Source organism: Anticarsia gemmatalis, chromosome 24 (assembly GCF_050436995.1).
Source record: "Anticarsia gemmatalis isolate Benzon Research Colony breed Stoneville strain chromosome 24, ilAntGemm2 primary, whole genome shotgun sequence".
Lineage (NCBI taxonomy): Eukaryota > Metazoa > Arthropoda > Insecta > Lepidoptera > Erebidae > Anticarsia > Anticarsia gemmatalis.
Window position 1 is genome coordinate 4,589,213 of NC_134768.1, and position 21,528 is coordinate 4,610,740.

At 35.4% G+C, this 21,528-nt stretch overlaps 5 protein-coding genes across 6 annotated transcripts; 3 read left to right on the forward strand and 2 right to left on the reverse strand.

Moving 5' to 3' along the window:
- Positions 1–165: 165 nt before the first annotated feature.
- Positions 166–1,260, forward strand: LOC142983440 (uncharacterized). The gene is made up of 4 exons (XM_076130296.1): positions 166–364; positions 446–557; positions 647–763; positions 847–1,260. The coding sequence occupies exons 1-4, from the start codon at positions 267–269 to the stop codon at positions 1,243–1,245; spliced, it is 726 nt and encodes a 241-aa protein (XP_075986411.1). The 5' UTR covers positions 166–266; the 3' UTR covers positions 1,246–1,260.
- Positions 1,194–2,795, reverse strand: LOC142983439 (glycerate kinase). The gene has a single exon (XM_076130295.1). The coding sequence runs from the start codon at positions 2,703–2,705 to the stop codon at positions 1,272–1,274; it is 1,434 nt and encodes a 477-aa protein (XP_075986410.1). The 5' UTR covers positions 2,706–2,795; the 3' UTR covers positions 1,194–1,271.
- A 307-nt stretch (positions 2,796–3,102) lies between these two features.
- On the forward strand, positions 3,103–5,253 carry LOC142983535 (telomerase reverse transcriptase-like). The gene is made up of 2 exons (XM_076130460.1): positions 3,103–4,964; positions 5,057–5,253. Exons 1-2 carry the CDS (start codon positions 3,192–3,194, stop codon positions 5,132–5,134), a joined length of 1,851 nt encoding a protein of 616 aa, XP_075986575.1. The 5' UTR covers positions 3,103–3,191; the 3' UTR covers positions 5,135–5,253.
- Positions 5,254–5,354: 101 nt separating this feature from the next.
- On the reverse strand, positions 5,355–16,477 carry Tsf2 (transferrin 2). Its single transcript, XM_076130459.1, has 16 exons — positions 16,298–16,477; positions 15,789–15,988; positions 15,371–15,493; positions 14,737–14,898; positions 14,327–14,460; positions 13,840–14,006; positions 13,317–13,461; positions 12,857–13,045; positions 10,744–10,852; positions 9,845–10,027; positions 8,404–8,574; positions 7,800–7,969; positions 7,215–7,358; positions 6,681–6,868; positions 6,202–6,361; positions 5,355–5,997 (listed from the first exon to the last, which is right to left on the reverse strand). The coding sequence occupies exons 1-16, from the start codon at positions 16,338–16,340 to the stop codon at positions 5,727–5,729; spliced, it is 2,559 nt and encodes an 852-aa protein (XP_075986574.1). The 5' UTR covers positions 16,341–16,477; the 3' UTR covers positions 5,355–5,726.
- A 384-nt stretch (positions 16,478–16,861) lies between these two features.
- Positions 16,862–18,696, forward strand: LOC142983595 (uncharacterized). Of its 2 annotated transcripts, none has more exons than XM_076130557.1 (3): positions 16,862–16,964; positions 17,074–17,261; positions 17,423–18,696. In XM_076130557.1, the coding sequence occupies exons 2-3, from the start codon at positions 17,134–17,136 to the stop codon at positions 18,555–18,557; spliced, it is 1,263 nt and encodes a 420-aa protein (XP_075986672.1). In that variant the 5' UTR covers positions 16,862–16,964; positions 17,074–17,133; the 3' UTR covers positions 18,558–18,696. The 2 variants fall into 2 exon arrangements, with proteins under 2 accessions (XP_075986672.1, XP_075986673.1); XM_076130558.1 differs by having other exon boundaries at positions 16,885–16,994.
- The last annotated feature ends 2,832 nt before the right edge of the window (positions 18,697–21,528 follow it).

A 21,528-nucleotide genomic window follows, 5' to 3' on the forward strand; every position in this document is an offset into this window, starting at 1 on the left:
TATAAATCAAATTATTTAGCTAACAATGGTCATTTAACTATTAAAAAGGCTTCTTATAGTATAGCCATAACACTGCGGTATTCGCGGTTAATAATGCGATTAATAACATTTTATTCACATCATTTGTTACTGTGGCCATCCAGTTTTGAACGAAAGTCACGTTGTCAATTTGACATCTTATTAATGACAAAACATAACCTTAAACAGAAGTAATTAATTACTTTTGATTACAATTTACGTGTAAAAAAGTTTATTACTTTGAGAAAATGACTGAAGCGCGAGTTGGCTTCTTGTATAATATTGCTGCTGCCGTTGCCAAACCCCAAAACAATGAAACTCATGAGATACTGCGAAGTTATTACTTGTAAGTGCCGAATGATAGTTTAGTTTAATTAAAACTACTTATATAGTGCATTTTTTAAATGCTATTGATGTTTACTTACAGGATGCGCTGCAAAAATATTACTCGAGGTTATGGCCTTCCTGATAAACATTTTTCAGCTAAAGTAAGGTGTCGGAAATGTTGTATTCAATGGACAAATAATACCGAAGTGAAGGTATGTTATAAATAATTTTGTTTGCATTAAGGTACGATAAGGGTTTATAAATTATAAACAATTTAAAAAATATATACTTTATTCTGCAGGTTAGACCTATTAAGCTAAGTCGCAGGCAGAAACAAAGATTGAAGTCTAAGAAAATAGTTAATAATAGGAAAGAATATGTTAGAAAAAGGAAAGATTTACTGATCAGTAATGAAGTAGTAAGTATTCCAAGTGACCTCTTTTATAGTACATATTATTAGTTGTTTAGCTACTGTATTTTAATATTTCTATTGATTTTCAGGAACAAATCTGCTCATTTTGTAAAAATAGCACAATTACAACTGTCCTGAAACCCCAGAAACAAGCTTTATTAACTCAAACAAAAATAGATGAGAAAGCTTCTACAAATGAGCCTAGCATTCCTCAAATATCTAATAAAAAAGCTAAAGCTGATGCAAAGAAGAAAGTAGAGGTTAATGTTTATGCAAATGCCATGGATGTGTTTTCATTGCAAAATAAGAACAACACACTGGCCAGCACTATTAAAGAAAAGCCTAAAGTAATAAGCAACAATAAAAAGAAAAAAGATAAGTTTGCAGGTCTATGCCAAAAGGCAGTATTAGCCTCAGCCAAACTAAAAGAACAAAATAAAAAACAAAACAGCTTAAATTTATTTCTAAAACCCTCTTCTACACAATAAATGTTTTTAAAACAATGAGATCTTATTTATTTCTTCTGCCTTATGATTATAACATGTATATCCATCACATTTGTATTGGTATGACCAGTGATCACATGGAGGGAACCATTTTTGAACTTCTTATAGAAGTTGTAAGAATCATTGTCATCCAAGTATTTTTGTACATTTAATTTCTCTTGTTTAGCTTCCATAATTAAGTCCAGGTAGCCTATAGCTCCAGCAGCATCTGTAGGTCCATCTATGCCATCAGTCCCAGCACTCAGAAAGTGTATATCAAAGTGATCAAATTCACTCTTAATATGATCAATGTAGTTTGAGAATTCTAATGCCAATTGTTGATTTCTACCCCCTATTCCTTTGCCATTCACCTTAACTGTAATTTCACCTCCAAGGACAAGGCACAAATCTTTTCCTTTCATTGAATTGTCTACCATATTAGTATTCAGGCCTGGAATATGGCAAGACTTCAAGTTTAATTTCAAGTCTTCTAGAGTAAATTCTCCTTTCAAAAATGAGCAGAAGAGTTTAGTTAGTATAGCATATTCAGATGCTATAACATTTACATCACCTGTCACTGTATCAGACAGGCCAATGGCACAATAATTCATGTTCCTTGCTTCTTCTAAGGCAGTTGCTATACTTATCTTATTGGACCCAATCACATGGTTTCTTACTTTATTCTTTGGAAATTGTTCCTTATTGTCTGACTTATTTAAAACTGTTTTAATTGACTTTGGAAGCCCTTCAAATAACTTATACTTATTTAGAATGTAGGCAGCTTTTGTGGGGTCATCTTGGTTCTCTGTTGTAGGCCCACTTGCTATCAAATCTAATGGATCACCAACAATATCTGAGAGCACTAAGGAGACAACTTGAGCTGGTTGGGCAATTACAGCTAATTGACCTCCTTTCAAGTCTGAGAGCCTCTTTCTTACAGTATTCAGTTCTTTTATGTCAGCCCCAGAGTTAGCAAGATTTTTTATCAAATCTGTTTTTTCCTTCAGTGTTATTGGTGGTTTTGGTAAAGACAATAATGCAGAACCACCCCCAGATATCAACACTAAAAGTAAATCATCTGCTCCCAGTTTAGCAACAAGATCCTTAATTTTTATGGCAGTTGCCTCTGAATTTGCATCTGGGAGATTGTTTTTCGCTCCTTCGTAGTAAAATATATTCTTCTGTGTTTTCGAGCTGGAGCTCCCCACCGGAATACTAATTATACCTTGTTTTATTTTAGTACTCAAAATACTTTCAATTTCAATAGCCATATTTTGAACAGCTTTCCCAGTGCCGATTAAGTACACATTTTTGTTTTGTAAGCTAAAATTTTCGCCAGCTATAGTTAATTGCTGGCTAATGTTATTGTATTTCACGGATCTCTTTATAAGATTTTCTGGAAGCACTGCAGACACACTACTTTTAAATATTCTAAGTAAATCACTCACTATTGAACGAGTCATTTTTGTAAATAATTAATGTAGCCTGTAATTAAGTTAGAGCTGCCACCGACACAGGATTAAAATTAAACTTGAAAGATAACAATGTCAAAAGTTATCGTCTTATCAATAAATGTCACTGTCAGACAGTGACCAATAACAGCTGAGATATTTGGCGGCAAAAATATGGTTGCGTTCCCTTTTACATTGTCGTGTACTATGTAAATAACTAAGTCAGATCTTAAAACTTAACTAATTTCACGTTTCTGTTCTATAATGGTATGGTAAAAGAAAAAATAGATTGGTCAGAGTGTGTAATTTTACGAACTTTTATTATTTTTTGAACCTCTAGGCTTTAATTTAATTTTCCGTATTCGGGAGAAACTGAACGTATATTTTGCACTGGGTTCATGTTGCGACAAGTCCCGGAAAAGTTTAAAATTCCAGACAAACACAATGCGAAATGTATAATTCGCGTTGTTATGAATTTGTTATATTTTACTTATATCTATGGATATATTAGATATCCCTGTTTGTGTATCACAATATTTTGTAAACAAACAAAATGTGAGGTCGTTTGGAAATATAATAAAATGGAAATATTTGAGAAAACAATCTGAAGAATCATGTTTTGTAAAACTTATATTTGAAGATAATAGTTTGGTAAGTGAGTTTCCTGATGATTTTCTCCGTATACTATCATGCATAAGGACAAACCTGAGAAATAACTCCAAAGAAGACTTTAGAAATTATTTTCCAAAAGAAGAATCTCTTAGTTTACAGCCTGTCGATAAAAAATATGTTTTCACCAATTGTTGGAAAGCATTGTGCGAGATTGTGCCTAGACAGTTTTTTGGTTGCAACCAGAATAGTAAGATAATGAAGAACTTAGTTCTGGCTGTTGTTTATTCTATGAAAAGGCAATGTATAATGCTTGACAAAGTTCTCTCAAAGTGGGATATGTCGGTATTACCATGGAAAGCTATACAGCACCCAAAAAAAATATTACATATTATTATATTATGGATTTTGAGAAACATATTAGCCCCAATCATTTGCTTAAACTTTCATGTAACAACATGCAAACTAGATGCAAATGAAAACAAGCTTTATTATTTTTGGAAGCAAACATGGCAGGGCTTTTATGATAAACAAATATCTAAAATGGTCTTTACTAAAATAATTAAGAAATTTGAACCTTATTCAATGGGAAAGAAGTCTAGAAGAAACCACAGTCTTGCCAACAGAATAAAATTGAAAATGTTAAAAAAAGATATTCCCAAATTACATTTAACATTGAAGCCTCATAATGACTGTAGGCCTATAGTTTGCTATAAAAATAACTCACAAACTACTTCAGAGAAGTATAAAATCAGAGATAGACTAAGATTTCTAAGATCACTGGCAGGGAAATCAACAACAAAAATTGAGAATGAATACAGTTCATTGTATACCAAATGGGTAAACAAAAACAAGCCCAAACTTTATTTTGTTAAGACAGATTTAAGTAATGCTTTTGGATCTATTAATAGAGAAAAGCTATCAAAGATAGTAGCTGAAAGATATCTGAGTGTTTTAAAAGCAGAGCCCTGTGTGAGTAAGAAGAAAAGAATTGCCCAACAATATAAAGATGTAATTACTGAACTGCACAAGCCAATTCTCATCCGGGCTGGTTCCACAGTGTATGAATGGAGGGAAGGTTTGGTGCAAGGATACAAATATTCTCCAGCACTTTCTGAGTTGTACTATTCATATCTTGATGAAATATACCTTGCAAAACATTTGAAAGTCAATGAAGATGAAGTAAAATTGTTTGTAAGAGTTGTAGATGACTATTTGTATATTACCGATTCATTAGAAGATGCCAAATCTTTCTTAGATGCTTTATCAAATTATAGAAATGTAAACTTAGGAAAAACTGTTGTTAACTTTCCTCATGATAGTATAAAGTTTAGTGAGGATATTGTTTTCTTGGGAAACTGCTATAACACTACAACTATGCAAGTCAGTAGAGCAAATAACATATATGCTGGACAAATGTGTTATAAAATTGCTTTTACTAATGGGTTGTCTGATTTACCAAAGTTCATTGAGAGCCGTATTGGTCAATCAGGAATACAAATCAACAGTCATATTTTCAACCTGCATTATAATAATGAAGAATTAGTTTGGAAGCATGTATTTAACACCTTTTGTTTGTCAGCCAATAAGTTTTGTACAATCTTGGCTATATTGTGTGATGAAAAAGAAATGAAATCTTTTATACAGCTTTACAAAAAAAGGGTAACTGTGAAACTCACTCTTTGTATAATAGCAACACTAATGAAAAATAAACCTTCAGATTTTATATTGATGTATTGTATAAATCATTTTAGATATTTATCATGGCAAGCTTTATATTTGTATGCAAAACTAACGCCAAAATGCAGTGGGCTGGTCCGACTAATAAATGATGAATTGGCAAAATCTAATTGTATATTTGGTAAGTGGAGAGAACATGCTTGCAGAATCGATACCAGTGGCGAATGTCAACGCAAGGCGATAAGAGAAATATGTGCGAGACCTGATTTAAGACAGGTTTTTAGAGATTTTAATACTTTGCCTTCAGGATTTGAATGTTATCATCACAGGAGGTTGGAGTAGTTTTATTATCTAAATAAAATGTTTTATATATATTTTTAGCCTTTTATTTATAAGTAAAAACATCTACATACATATAAATATCAGTAAAAAATATTCACACTCACAAGGACGGTAATGTTAGAAGCTTAAAATTATAGTACAAGGCACTCATTTGGACGGATTATAAATGCTTGGTTTAGCTGCAACTTAATCACAAAGTACACTTATTCTAGAAAACTATCAGTTCATAAAAATAATATCAAATGATTTCAGATCTATTAAAAAGTCTGTTAAAAGACCTATGAGAATAGGAACCCATTCTACTTACAAAAATAATGGAAAGTAATATCATTTACTTTAAAATGGGAATGTAAATACATATGTACTATAAAAAGTAATATTAATAAAATATTTACTGGTAAATTATCTTAATAAAGCTACCATGAAAATCGCTACAGCTAGTAAATGCCCTACAACGCCGTTTCTAAAGGCACTGGATAAAAAGTCTGGGTCGGAAGCGACGTAATACGATGCTTGAGGTGCATCGCATGATACAATTCTAGCTGCACGTATCAAAGCTGAGCCAGCGATGATTTCCGCTGATCGCTTGCTGTGACGTAAGGGCTTGAGGCGGACGGCAACGTCGCTAAATATCAGATCGGAGTACGGGGGTGGCGAGTAGAACATACTGAAACTGTAACAAGAAAGGAATTGTAAATTTTTTTTTGAAATTCACTTATGGCTCAAAACCTAATGTTTTCAATTCCCTTAATGAGGTGAGCCTTGAGTGTTCTTCTCTATGTATACAATCCTTTTGTATGGTATCAGTGGTATATGATAGTGGTCTAAATACGCTATTTGTAAGGTAATTTATTTCTATTTTAAACTTTATATTTACCTAAATTCATCAGACGTGACGGCTCCATAGAATTGCTGTGCATATATCATTAGATTGGAGTATGTGTCCAGTTCAGTGTGGTTGGCTCTTCCCATCATGACGGAGCCAGGCACCTTGCCGAGGTTGCAGTGCTTGTATTCGTGCATTTTAGCGCGGGTACCTAGGAGAAAAGAATTAAAGACATAGTTATTAAAATAATTGAAAAATAGAGTAAAATACAAAACGTGAAAAACATTGATGGCTTGTATACAAAATAGATGATAACACATCAATATATAACTGGTGGTTACAATATGTAACCATTGCGTGGCACTTTTTGACTTAGCAAGTGATACCATATTTTGGCACTGATATGGTTGATACGGCACATATTTTATGATATTTGTAAAACTGTTAAGTTTAACTTTAAAATTTGGGTCATTAGACTTGAAATTTTTGTCTATACTATAAATATATTTCGTGAAATAAGGGTAGTTTACCGTCGGGACACAGCAGCTGCAGGTCGTCGGGCAGCAGGTCGCGCGCCCACCACTCGCGGCGGCGGCCGGCGGACACCTCTGCGGGCGCGGAGTGCCGCACCAGCGCCACGTCGCCGCCGCCCTCCACCATGCAGCGCAGCGCGCCCACGTGACCGAAGTAGTCCTCGCTGGCGTCGCGCCGACAACGTCTGACCACATCATCATAATATTATTTACTAAAAACTGTCTAGAATTAAGTGCGAGCGACTATAATAACCACTCATGAGTGCTGCAGATGAAAGTTATAATAAAATAACAGGGTAACATGAAAGACACTATACTCGGGCCATTTCAAACGTGCGAAGCAAGTCGTGTCATTTTATCGGAGTCTCTCGCTCGCACTTACACTTTGTCACATTCCTATGATTATTTTGATTATGACGTAGTTCGCACGTTTGTAATAGCCTGCGTATAAGAGAATTAATGTTCAATCGCAAACTATCTAGTCGGTGGTCACAGAGGAAAGTCGACCAAATTGAACAGTTCGTTTCCTACCTGAACGAAGTTCCATGACACAGATGACACAAGTTGTCATGTGGTACCGTCCCAGAGTCCACATACTCGGTACTGAGCGCGCCGGGAGCACACGACTTCGTGAAGTACTCCGCCGCGGCGTGCGCGCCGTCACAACCGTACGATCTGTATGAAATAAAAAAAAATGTTAATTTATCTTTTGCCAGGAACTTGGTTCGCGTGGAAATATTCCTCGAAAAAAAAACTATATTTTAATCTATATCATAAATTATGTTTGTCAAAATTTATCAAAATTCATGTGCTTTTTTTCTTAAAACTAACACCACAAACTGCCTCCGTGGCGCAGTGGTTTAGGTCGCCATACCACTACCATTGCATCGTGGGTTCGATTCCCACACGGAGCAATTATTTGTGTGATCCAATCGATAAAATCGAATAAACAAATCGATAGTTGTTCCGGGTCTGGTTGTATTTTGTGTCCGTTTTTTTGTATGTTTAAAAGTCCCCGCGACAAAAGAGGAATTCTTAGTGCGGGAGATGTCTTTAAAAAAAAAGTTTCGCGTTTATAATTTGTGAAATAAAAAGACCTATTTTTAACAAACTTGCCTGATCCACCCATTAGATATAAGATAGGCGAGAGGGTACACCCATCCGGCAGCATGTCCTATACCAGTATGACACGTGTTCTTGCCTCGAAGGTATGTGAGGTCGGTGTCCGGATCTTGCTCTTTAGCCACGGCTACTGCATAGTACCAGTCGTCGCCACTGCTGTATACCTGTTTAACAAAAGATAGTTGGTGGAAAGAGTTGTTTAAATATTTTCAGATTCGGAAAGAGATCACTAACAAAATAAGACATTGTTTTTAGATTTTTTGTTTTCTGTAAAAGAGGAGCTCGTGGCTTAGATAATAACAACCGCGCGCATCGATCTTTGACCTTAAGCAACGCTTGCTGAGGTTGTTCTGTGAATGGTTGGTGATCGTCTTGTAACCTAGGTAACTGGGTAGTGGAGGTCAGGTAGGCAGTTACTTCATGTAAAACACTGGTATTCAGCTGCATCCCGGGAGACGGAAAGCCGACTCCAACATAGTTTGGAAGAAAGGCTAGGCTGATTGATTCTCATCAAACAATCATTTATTATCTTCCTTATTATTAGTACTTGTAAACATGACTAATAAAATGGTAGTTTTATATTCCAGTTGATATATACCTCCTGCATGAAGGGCACCAGTCGATGCGTATAGGCGGCGTGCAGCATGTCGGCGGCGTCGAACACGGCGAAGTCGGCGGCGCCGTCGGCGATGGCGCGCTCGCAGTGCCGCGTGCTGTGGCCGCGCCAGCACACCAGCTGCGGGGACAGGAACGCTGCCTTCAGCGCTATCTGCACAACGGAAAGAAGAAGATATATACAAAAACAGATACGATCAAAAATCGGGCGTAACACAGTAGTTCTATGGAACTATTGGGATTTTTTTCTTCCATTAGGAGAGGAAAAATTTATTTACTGGATACGCCAAAAAAATCGCCACGGGCTACGTTCTTATTAAACTAGATTATATAGATACATACATAAATCCCTTGTCCCTTTTCATTGGCTAGTCTGACTACATTCTTGATATATTTATTTTTATAGCATTTTGGACAACAGCTAATGATTAAAGAAGTTTAGTTTTTAAGTTAAAATTTTCTAGAGTGTGCAAAGCGCCCCTGATCCTGTTAAGGGTAGAGTTAAAGAATAAATGTAAAAAAAATATCTGACTACATTCGGTACATACCTACGTGCCAGTCAGTAACATTTTATGATATATAGGTATAGGTATAAGTATATAATTATCTTTGTTAGGCAATAACAAATAACATAGACAAAAAATTGCAATATCTGTTTTACTGACGACAATGATAGACGATAACCTTTTCTTAACTATAACGACTTATAAACAACTCAACATTTCGCATGTTTGTTGTGATAAATGTAATGATACCTTTTTTAAAGGTTCGAGATCAAGGCCGGTACAAAATATTCGAAAACTCGAGAACACGAAAGTTTTATACCTAAAGAACAGTAGAAGTTCAAGAAGAACATACTTTTCACTTGCCATTTTTCCAGCCAGTTTTACTGACTGTGGTTGATAAAGATAACTACCAGCTTTTGATCGAATCCAAAAATTTACAAATATCTGTTATGTAGTATTACTTGTTTATACAGACACATACAGTATGACTTAATTCGCTGAAACGTAGTGGACGTCGTATTTACGCATCGTTGACTGCGAATTACATGGAGCAAAATGCCGCGCACGTCAACGTCTCTGAGCAGTATCCCATAGAACATCGTCTATATTCATACGATTGACCGACGTAAGTGAAGGAAGAAGTGTTCGTAGCCCAGTTCTCAATAGCCTAACGCCCTTACGGCATATAATTATATCCCTAGCAATGTCATTATATTACGGCTCGAACACGTTATGATATGACTTTATCAACTTTTACCTTGTCATTATGTAAATCCTAAGATTTACCAATTAATTGATGGTAAAAGTTCGAAATGAAAGAAAGTTCGGACTTTTACCATTGAGAGTTGGTAAATCTTAGGTTTTACCGGAAAATCTTAGGATTTACCACAGTTCGGGCTTTTACAGTATCATACATACCCTCATCTTCACACACTTGTCCATTTCTTGATCACTAGTGACGCACAATGTAGCTCGTTTGACCGGACAGTCTCTGATGCCGAGGACTGCCTTCTCAGCTTGCCCCCCTACGAATTTATTATTGAGGATATGCTTAGCCGCCTGCTCTTCCTCTTTGAGGACACGGAAGTTTACAGTTGCATCCTAAATAAAAGAAAATATTATAGTATAGAATGTTGCTTCCCTTGTAGTCTAACCCACGGTTTCTGAGTACATTTATTGGTAATTTATCTATTCAATAACGTTTAAGCTCATATAAATATAAAGTAAATATAAACATAGATAAACTAGTTAACAACAGCCGCACGGATCGATCTCTGAGGTTAAGCCCTGCTTGCCGAGGTTGATTTGTGGATGGGTGACCATCGTATACATATCGAGTTCCTCCGTGTTTCGGAAGGCACGTTAAATTGTGGGTCCCGGCTGTCATTTTCGAAGATCTTTGACAGTCGTTAACAGTAGTCAGAAGCTTAAAAGTCTCACAACCAGTCTTATCGAAGGGTATCATGTTATAACTTAGGTATTGGGTTGTGGAGGTCAGATAGGCAGTCGCTCCATGTAAAACAATGGTATCCAGCTGCATTCGGTGAGACTGGAAGCCGACTCCAACATAGCTTGGAACAAAGGCTAAGCCAATATATATATAAACATAGAAACATAGATAAACTACCGCTAAATGTACTTTAGACCGGGCATAAGAAATGCTGACTTTAAAACCTGAATGTTATAGATGGTTATTTTTAAATATAGGTGATATGAACGACTGTAAGTAGAAGTACCATTAGTAGAAGTCAAGTTTAAATTAATTTAAAAAATATCACAATTTTTTTAGGTTTTGTAAGACTATACTGTGTGCTTACCTGAAGTAATAGGTCAGTAGTCTCATTGGATTTGAATAACTGGAATGATGGCTCAATAAGTTGACCACCGGAGTCCACGCGGGGCGCGAATGGCGGGAACGAATTTGTTCTAAAAAAATACAAGGTTATTGAGACATACATAATTATGACATTTTCAGGGGCCGAAACAAGTTCCATGGTCGAAAATACTGATTTTACTGACCAAAAATTCAAAAATACTGACCAATTACTGACCATTTCCAAACCGTTTTTTGGGTGATTCGTGTGAAATGTAAAAAAAAAATTTCAGTTATTGGCCTCCACCATCCATACGAATTTCCGATCAGGTCTTACGGATTTTCGATCAGGTCTTACGGATTTTCGATCAGGTCTTACGAATTTTCGATCAGGTCTTACGAATTTTCGATCAGGTCTTACGAATTTTCGATCTGTTCTTACGAATTTTCGATCAGGTCTTACGAATTTTCGATCTGTTCTTACGAATTTTCGATCAGGTCTTACGGATTTTCGATCAGGTCTTACGGATTTTCGATCAGGTCTTACGAATTTTCGATCAGGTCTTACGAATTTTCGATCTGTTCTTACGAATTTTCGATCAGGTCTTACGAATTTTCGATCTGTTCTTACGAATTTTCGATCAGGTCTTACGGATTTTCGATCAGGTCTTACGGATTTTCGATCAGGTCTTACGAATTTTCGATCAGGTCTTACGAATTTTCGATCTGTTCTTACGAATTTTCGATCAGGTCTTACGAATTTTCGATCAGGTCTTACGAATTTTCGATCAAGTCTTACGAATTTTCGATCAGGTCTTACGAATTTTCGATCAGGTCTTACGAATTTTCGATCAGGTCTTACGAATTTTCGATCAGGTCTTACGAATTTTCGATCAGATCTTACGAATTTTGACGCGAGTTGAAAAGTTTTTACCCATTCCAAAAAAAGTGAGCAACGCCGCTTAAGAAGTTTTCACTTCAAAAATACTGATTTCAGAAAAATTTAAAATTTTAATTTGCTATGTTTTCAAGGCAATGGATGCTTCAATATACACGTAGATCATCCACATAATAATATACAACGTGTCCCAAAACTCAACTTCAAAACGAAAACCTGAGCTAGGCCGAGTTGTGTTGGCTCTCAAAAAATATTAGATATAAGAAAGTTTTATGACGAACTAATAATATAAGTTAAATATTGACTATCTTAAGATTTTTTTTTATTTTTTCGACGTCTATGAAATAATTTAGTAAGTGTGATGCCATTTTCGAAAGCCCATTAAATGCGCCAACTTTTAAGGGTACATGCCGAAAAAGCGTAGTACAATTATTTTTCAGGACTGACTGTCAAAGTTGAGTGATTAAATATTTTCAAGGCGTAGTTCGCCATAAAAGGGATATTTTCAGAAATTCCAATGAAGTTGTGTGCAAAATAATGAATTCAAATTTGTAGGAACGTTACTTAGGCATACTCCACACAAACCAACAAAAAGAACTAAAAAAGAAGTCATTTTAGCCACAGTAGACGTAAACTCATCAGAGGGTGGCAATTTTACAAAAATGGTTGCCATTTTGAAACTACATGAGATAGATTTTTTAAAAATATTTTTTGAGATCCAACACAACTCTGCCTAGCTCAGGTTTTCGTTTTGACGTTGAGATTTGGGACACGTTGTATAGAGCATCCAAAGCAGCCCTCAGATATTATTACTAGGCAGATCGAGAATGTTTGATTGGCCAACAGCAAAGGAAAACAAAAAAAATGTATTGAGTTTGGAAAAATACTGACAATACTGACCGATTTTCAAAAATACTGACTTTTACTGACCAAGTCCAAAAATACTGACTTCTACTGACTTTACTGACCTGTTTCGGCCCCTGCATTTTCAATAAAGATACTCACTTTAAACTGAGAATATAATGGTAGACACATGAAAAATAAAAATGCCTTATTAAGGACCAATTAGACAGATTCTGAATAAGTGTTGGTTAAGCCATCTGCTACATAATGGGACAGCAGACGTAAGATAAAAAACTGTTTTCTTCTTCAGAACGGTGGAACTGGAAACTGGTTACAAGAATACAAAAATAGAGTAAATCATATTGCAATCACTTACCTATTAGTTTCATCATCAAACTGCCTGTTGTTAAATCTATCCCTGTTGTATGAATACCGCGATGGTTCAGTGGTCGAGTACGGATTGTACGGCGTGTTGGTCGGATACCCGTTAGTAAGATTGTAGTTCCTGTTCAACGAGTTTGGCTCGCCGTACAGTTGGAACATTATTTGGAATAAGTTCTGGTATCTGAAAAATATAATAGGTGTTACAAATAGAATCACACAGACGTTCAAGCATGTCAGATGCCTCTTTTAATAAGTTCTTAAAACCGTTTTCTAAAGACAAATTCCCCAACCAAAATTAAGTAAAGTTTTCTTTCATTCCAGTAGCTGAAAGTTTGTCATTGTATGCTCCCAACACAGATAAAAATGATGAACTGCTGTAAAGCTTGGGCCATTAAAAGTGGCTTCGGCACTCTACTATCCTCTAGTAATGGATAAATTTTACTCATATGTACCTTTTCCTCTGTTCCATAGAGACTGCACTGCTAGTGACGATAGCGTCAGCAGGCACGCGGCCCCAGTTACATCGCTCCGACTCCGTGACTGCACGACGAGTGCCGTCTCGACATATCAACTCGAACTGGTCCTCTGTTACACCCCCTATAATTAAATAACTTAATGAAAAGTCGTTTTCTTTGTAATGCCTTTGCAGCAACCACATACTGTTTTTGATTAGTTCATTATTGAGTCTATAGGCTTCAAAGTTGCATAGCTTTGTTCTTCGTACGACATATGGCACAATTAAAGAAGTTTCCTTTTGTGAAGGTCATTGGTAAGCCCCCAATCCGAATAGCTGGTTAATAAGAATACTAGTTTATATTGCAGGACGTTAGTGTAAAGATAACAAAAAAAGATTTAAAATAGATTTGAACAAGTTATTTTCACAGATACAATGTCTATTCTTTAACTTAGGGCATAATTCCATATTAATCTATAATGTAAATAATGTTTAACTACTGAAAGATTGATAAAACTCACCAAGTATAGTATGAGAGAGTAAAGCATGTTGTATAGTAGTGTCTCTAACAAAGGCGATATCACCCGAGTTATTAGCTATGAGACATCTCAAAGCGCCTTCGTAACCGGCGTAGGGGTCAGCTAACGTGCATCGAATGCCTGCTCCACCCGTGCATAGTTGGCAAAGCCTGGAAAGAAATAAGATATATTAGGTGTGCTAATATCCTTAAAAATACATTTACAATTGTTTGCCAATCCAAGTGATTGTTGGGACAATGTCAAGATATTTTTTACACCATTATAATGTGATTTAATTTTTTTTTCTTTAAGTCATTACACAAAGCAACACTATTGCTTTAAGTTTTCAGCCTGCCCTCAACCACTTGTATAAGAGACGAAAACTTATTCCACTGTGTTATTACTACACTTCAAAGTGTATTTAATGTGTGTTTAACTTTTCTTCTTGAATGTATAATATAATAAGTCTAATAAATAATTCAGGACTTACTTGTCAGAGTTATCTCCAATAGGATTGTACATGTCTTTCAATGAGTTGGGGGCACAGGATTCACCAAAGAATTCTATAGCTGACTTCACATGATTATTACAATCTGTAATTTTGAGTCCTCCTTCTTGCATTAGCTTAAACAAAAGAAAACGTGAATAATTTCTTTAAATGACCATAGGTGAAAACAAATTGGGTAGAAATTGTGAACATCTGAGCTGAATAAATTAGTATATGCCAAGAGAAATAATTTGACAAGATGGTCTGAGGTTCATAGTAAGTTTATGATCTGAAATATTGTTCTTCTAACAATCCCTATGAATGTTATGAATTATATGTCAAATATTTCCATGCTTAGTATAAATTGACAATTAAAACATGCTCAATACAATTATAGTTCTCTAGTCACTTACAACATGTATTGGCATCACCCAACCAGCGAGAGCACCAACACCTGGGAAGCAGGCCTTAGCCCCTCTCAGTGCATGGAGTCCGGCTCCAGGCTGCAGCTGTGGTAGAGCTCCCTTACGCACTATTGCCACTGAGTACTGGTAAGGTTCTCCTCGCCCATATAACTGCAAAAAGTCAGATGTTAACACACATATTTTGTAAGGGGAGGTAAGACAGAATGTCTACCAAATTTCCTCAAAATCTGTTCAGTACTTTTTGCATGAAAATGTAGTAAACAAGCATACATCCATCCTCACTTATTTTGGCATATAAGAGAAGGATTAGATTTGCATGTTGGTTTTGGAATCCAACAATTTATTTAGAACTTTTTGCATTTCAAGCATACATAACATAATCATACAGAATATCATTGATTCATTTATAAAAATAAGATTTAATCAAAATATTTGAATACTGAAATTTAAACAAACTCTTTCAAACATTCTTCCCACTGTATCTCAAACATTCCAACAAAAATAACTTCCATTCCATGTTTGAATTCAAACAATAAAGGTTTTATTATGTATCCTCTTTTATAGCAAAGAAAAACTGGTACATTTATAAGAAAGAATTTTCGTATAAAAATAGTTATATTACCTCTTGAAGAATAGGCACAAGTGAATGATATCTGCCAGCAACATATACTTCTCCAGCATCAAGACCCAGCAAAGAGGCTTCACCTCTATCAACCCATGTCATGCATTCTTCTGTGTCAAATGCCTGCAAAAAAAAAATACAAATAATTATTACATCTATTGCAGATTATTCAGTTGGCATCAGACAGAGAAATATTTAAAACAAAAAAACATCTTCATTTGTGGCTTAAAAGTGTATCTATCTACATATTGTGTGGCTTAGACCTTAGGCCATACCGTAGATAATAATATAAAAAAGTTTGCCATTTTACTTTTTAGAACATGCTATATTCTGAAACTACCATTTGTTTTAGTAACCAAGTGACACAGAACTCATGATGAATGTAACTTAACATAACAAGCTGAAATATTGTACTTACTCTTTTACACTGCAACTCAATATAATCCTGTCCAAACAGTCCTTTATCCTGTACAACAGACCTTGCTAGTTTCTCACATTTAGTCTGCTCTAGCACCGACGTGGTGCACCAAGTAATGATGTCCTGCCCTTCTACTTTTACCACTTTACCTATACCATTTATCGCATTTTCGCTGCCATATATATTCGCATTGATTACACCTAGAAAATTTCCAATACACATATTGTTGTTTGTTTTGTAAAAAAATAAGTGCTGTCACAAACTTAGAGCCGGGAACATCAAAAGATTCTTACTAGTTTTCAGTACCTACACAACGTTCACATTATTTACGAGGTTTAGTTGTCATTGATAACATTGTTTAGGGAAATACCTCATTGTTTAGGGAAATAAGTCATTGTTTGGGGAAATAACTCAATGAAACTGTGATTCATGATTCTTTTGGAACAATTACAAACATACGACAAAAAGTTAGCGTAACTTTGTCGGGGTTTAGTAATGTTGGAACTTACCAATAGCGATGGATAAGAGTAGATAGACATAGTGAATACCCATTTCTGTAAAGTTTTTGTTAAGTTTATGTGATCAATGTGTTATTTCATCTTAAAAACTCGTTACAAACTTAAAATATTTTGGACACACCCCACTCGTAAACAGTTTACTTGAATGAATGATATAATGAATGAGTGGTCCCGGTGGTCCGAATGCCGATTGTCTTGACTCCGATGAACGAATTCTGGAAATTGACAACAACTAAACTTTATGCACTTACATTTTGAAAGTTATTTCTCGATTATAAATCTGTCAATAAAAAAAGTAAGCTTTGCTAAGTTAAAGTCGTAGGAAATATGGAAGAGCAATAAAAACTGCTCTACGAGCTGAATATAAGTAAAAGCAACGGCATTTAGTTACCAGATGAAGGATTAAGTTGATACTTAAATGATAGCATTACCGTTAATAAAATAAATAAAAGATATAGCTGCCGGGAAGGTAATTTCTCAAATTGTAACAAACTAACAAACAAATAATCGTGTTTATTTGAATCGACATTCGTTAGACTAACTAAACGCTTAGCGACTTGACAGTTGACGGATTGACCGAGTTTGACATATTTGAGAGAAGTTTCACTAAATCGCAATAAAATAAAATTCAATTTTTAAAATTTTCCTAGCTGTTTAGGTAATGGCAATATACTATTTATAGAAAAATGTTCGTTTTTAATACATAAAATCTTTTGATTGAGAAATGATGTCGCCATTGTAAATGTGATTATCTATTTCTGTTACAGGTTATAATTAATATTGTTCAAAACAAATTTCTAACAAAAGCACGTGTTTTGATATTTGCAATGGTTGTATTCACGTGTGGGTATTGCGGGGAGTCTGTGCAGAAACCTAAAGTCGAGAAACATTATTTAATAAAATGTAGAAACCGAAGCCCCAATTTATCTTGCATGGATTGTTTTAAAGATTTTTAGTAAGTATTTCAAAACATGCGTTTGTTTACATTTGCTCGCCGGCCTATTTTCAACTGACACAGTACTACTAATAATTCTATTAGAGCTGGCACGGTACTACTAATCTTGAGTTTTCTACATACACAGGTTATATCAATGATATTTTGTGGATTTGTTTTAGTGGACAGGAGTATGATGCACACATTAAGTGTATAACGGAGGAGGAGCGCTACTCTGGGAAGGGATTTGTATCTAAGGAGAAGAAAGGAGAGAAAAAACAAAGTACTTGGGTTGAAATGTTACAATCGGTATTAGACGAACAGAAAAGTGCTCCCCGGAATGTACTGAGAATCATTGAGACTGTCAGTAAACACAACAACACTCCCCGCAAGAAGCCAAAATTCATCAACTTTGTAAAAAATGTCTGCGGTCCAAAAACTAACCCTAAAGACATGGATCAGGCTTGGGACCTGATATCAGTTAAACTTTCCGAATTATCTAATGCCAACAATAGGAACCAAAATCAAAAGAAAAACACTGACGAGAATAAAGAAGTTGAAGATGAGAAAACAAATGGTAATGCTGAAGAACCTAAAATTGGATCTGATGAAGATAGCCAACAGAATGGTAGTGAGGAGTTAAACGGAGATAAGGAAGAAAATGGCGAAGAGCAAGAGAATGGTGATGAAGAACCCGTCAATGGTAAGAAATTAACCAAGAAGCAAAAGAAAGAGGAGAAAAAACGCAGGAAGTATGAAGCAGAGTTACAGAGTGCTGAAGCTCCTCCACCTGAAGAAGTTGAAGAAGAGGTAGAAACCAAAAAAGGAAAGAAGAAGAAGAATAAGTCTGAATCTGTTGACGATGATGAGAACCCTGCTGATGGTAAAAATGGTAAGAATAAGAAACGCAAGAGGCAAGACACCGTCAACAGTGTAGGACATCAAGAATCAGTAGAAAATGGTGCCGAACCAGTGGAACCGGTCGCACCGGTCAAAGAAAAAACGGTAAAAAAGAAACTTAAAACTGATGAAGAGGAAGCAGATGAAAGTATTTGCCTTCATGATCAAAATGTTGCCAAAATTGGAGAACTAGCAGTAAGTGGTGACAAATTTAACTGGCATGCGGTTATCATGTCTGTTTTGGAGAAGAAGGGCAATGAAGTGCCTTTTAAAAGACTGCAAAAGAAAGTTTTATCGGAATATACCGAGGCTACCGGTCGGGAAGTGGATGACCGAATTGCTGATAAGTTTATTAAAAAATTGAAAAGCGCGCCAAATGTAAGAGTTGACAAAAATAGAGTACTGCTTCTTGACTAAAGTAACTATGTAAATATTGCCATATACTGGAAGACTTAAGCATGATGTAAGATTGAGATTCTAGTGAATGACTCCATTTTGCTTGAAGAAGATTGATGTTCAATACATAAAGATATTATAATAAACCCTCTGAATCTTTTATTGTTGTTGTTATTTTTAAAAAATAAATAAATAACTTTTAATTATATCATTGGTAAGTAGTTCAAATTGATTAGCACAAAGTTTAATAAGTATGCAGTATAATTTTTTTATTCTATTATTGAACAATAGAAAATACGTAATTTCTGTAAAGCATAGAAAAAATTACTTTGGGAGAAACTTTTAGTTTTAAACTTCATTCAAGAGATGGCGTTACTAGTCTCAACGCAACGTAACTAATAGGAAAAATACTGTTGAAGCGCTGAAGCCAAATATGAAACGGACTTATCTCACCTTGCTATAAATAACATATATTATTGAAACATTAATTATTGCAATTAGCTGTAAATTCTCAAGAAGTCAATATTAAACTTGAGTTACTGACTAAGTATAATATAAATAAGTACAAGGCAAATACTTAAATTTAGATATAAATCAATCGAGTATAATGGCCTTAAAACTCACTGATTTTCAATATACAACTCGCCGAAAGCGACTCGATAACAGAGTCTTACATTGTTACCGATGTCTGAGTCTTAGTCAAAATTGTACTTATTCATAATATTTAGGCGTTCATCTATCTAAGTATCTAGTTCAATGGTTCATTACCCGCACAGAAGGGCTATAGAGGGGAGCAAGGTGCGGCCGTTATACCTACCATTAATCATTCTCATTCATCAAGCGAGCCTATAACATTATTTTCGTGCTCTACATTCTTATAAAGAGTTTTTGTTAAGACGCACGTCGAATTTAGCGCTGTCGCATTCTTTGTTAAGCTTTTCCAATTATTGAGAACAGAGGGGTTGTTTTGACTATAATGGAGATCGATTTATGAAGAGGTAATAGACAGAAGGCACCATTATAGCTAAGTACTCGGAATTAAGGTAGAGCAAATATTTATGCTAAACTAGCGCCCGCGATTTTGTTCGTGTCGATGTTAAAAAATTGAAAGCCTTTTAACGCCAGGTCTTCAATTATCCTTATCCTAAACTCCATCAAAGACGGGTTAGCTTTAAATCGTGAAATCGTTACACAAAAGTTACTTTTTATAGGTATCTAATGTCAGTAAGAATTAAATTCATGAAGGCATAAGCGGAAAGATAAATTATAACAACGGTACTTTGCCTCACTAAAACGTAGGAGATTTAAAATAAAGTAGCTCGGAAACTCATAATACATCGCTGGCATAATTTCTCTTATTCTGGGAAGAGCCTAATCCTGCGCACTTGAAAAGTAATACCGTAAGCTGATAATAGGGCTACTCTATTCTAGGAACATAATCGCAATCCAAAATGAATAGGTAAGAGGTCCACTTAAGTTTTTCCGGAACTAATAATACGTTCATTGTTTCCGGATAGCTGTGTTTGTTCAGAAACAATGGTCGGTACTGTACAACGAAACGTAGACCGATAATATTTTACGGCCAGCCCTATTACTTGCTATCGCATTGTGAAACTAGTCATTTTCCCATCGTTAATGAAGATGGCTATTGTTTATGACTATTGAACAAGTCGTAAACATAGTTATATGGGGCATAAATGTGACATGAAGATAACAAAAATTGATATTCACACAATGCCATGTGATCAAGGTCTGTTTAAATATTTGAGTAAGTATAAAACTAAGCTGCAGAGCTGCTGAGTGCAAGCCACATTTAAAAACGAAAATTCTCCAATTTGCACACAACGTTAAAGCCGACATTTTGGAATGCTAGTTCAACATTCGCTTTGGGAAATTAATATCATCACTATGTTTAATTAAAAAAATAAATGAAATAAACTGCATGCATTCCTCATTCATTCGTTCTTCTGTGTTCACATCAGAAATAGAAATGAAAGACATCGTAATGCTGAAAGTTATTTTGCGAGCGTCTCTGTCGCCATTCATTTGCAATTTTTCACTCCATTTCGTGAAATTATAGCTCTCTGTCCTTCCTTTGGTATTAATATACAGATAGCTGCAATATTAAAATAGATGTTACAAATGAAATGTGATAAAAGCTCAGAGCCATTTCTCAAATGGGATGCATAGCTATAATAAACTTTTTTCAATTTTATATTTCGGAATTTATATCACCCACGGTCTTATTATTGTATGCATGTATTATGCTCCAAACGACTTAAAATATAACAAAACAAGGAAATAAATATCCACAAATATCCACGAGCTAAGAACAATGGCGATCTCTTACTATGCACTTTTATTTATCAACATCAATGAGAAGCCAAACAAAGAAAGACCTTCAAACTTCAATAGGACAGATGTCACACTGTGTGCCAGCCTATTTCTCCCCGGAATCCTCGTACAATGGGTGCTAAAGAGGAAAATGACGCGTTTCTTTTAAAATTGCGTGTTTTATACGTCCTTGTGATCCCAGCATGGGGTTGCGTGACAAAGATAAGAGTTAATATAGCCTAATTGAGCCACTTCTTTGTTAAGTTAATTAGGAGGTCGCGAAGATTACTAATGGCTTTCTAAGCATACAGCAAGTACGTGTAATTCACATACTATTTTTATTGTAGTTTAGTGTTGCGTAAACTGCTTATAAAGCTTGCTATACACATATTCGGTTCGACATTAATCAGCCAAGCTGGGCGCCAAATCCGAATATGTGTAAATTAACCCGACCGGCACACATATGAGTGTAGCAGGCTTAATACAAACGTTTAGTTACTAATAACTAGCAAAAAAGTTTGTTAAATAAAAGATTGAGGTACTGCAACTAAATTCTTAAGTCCAAGTATACGTGCAAAAACAGTAGTCCAACTGCTTAACACAATATTAACACGCCCCGGCAGTTGAGTGAACCATAATAGGACTGCCTGCGATACGA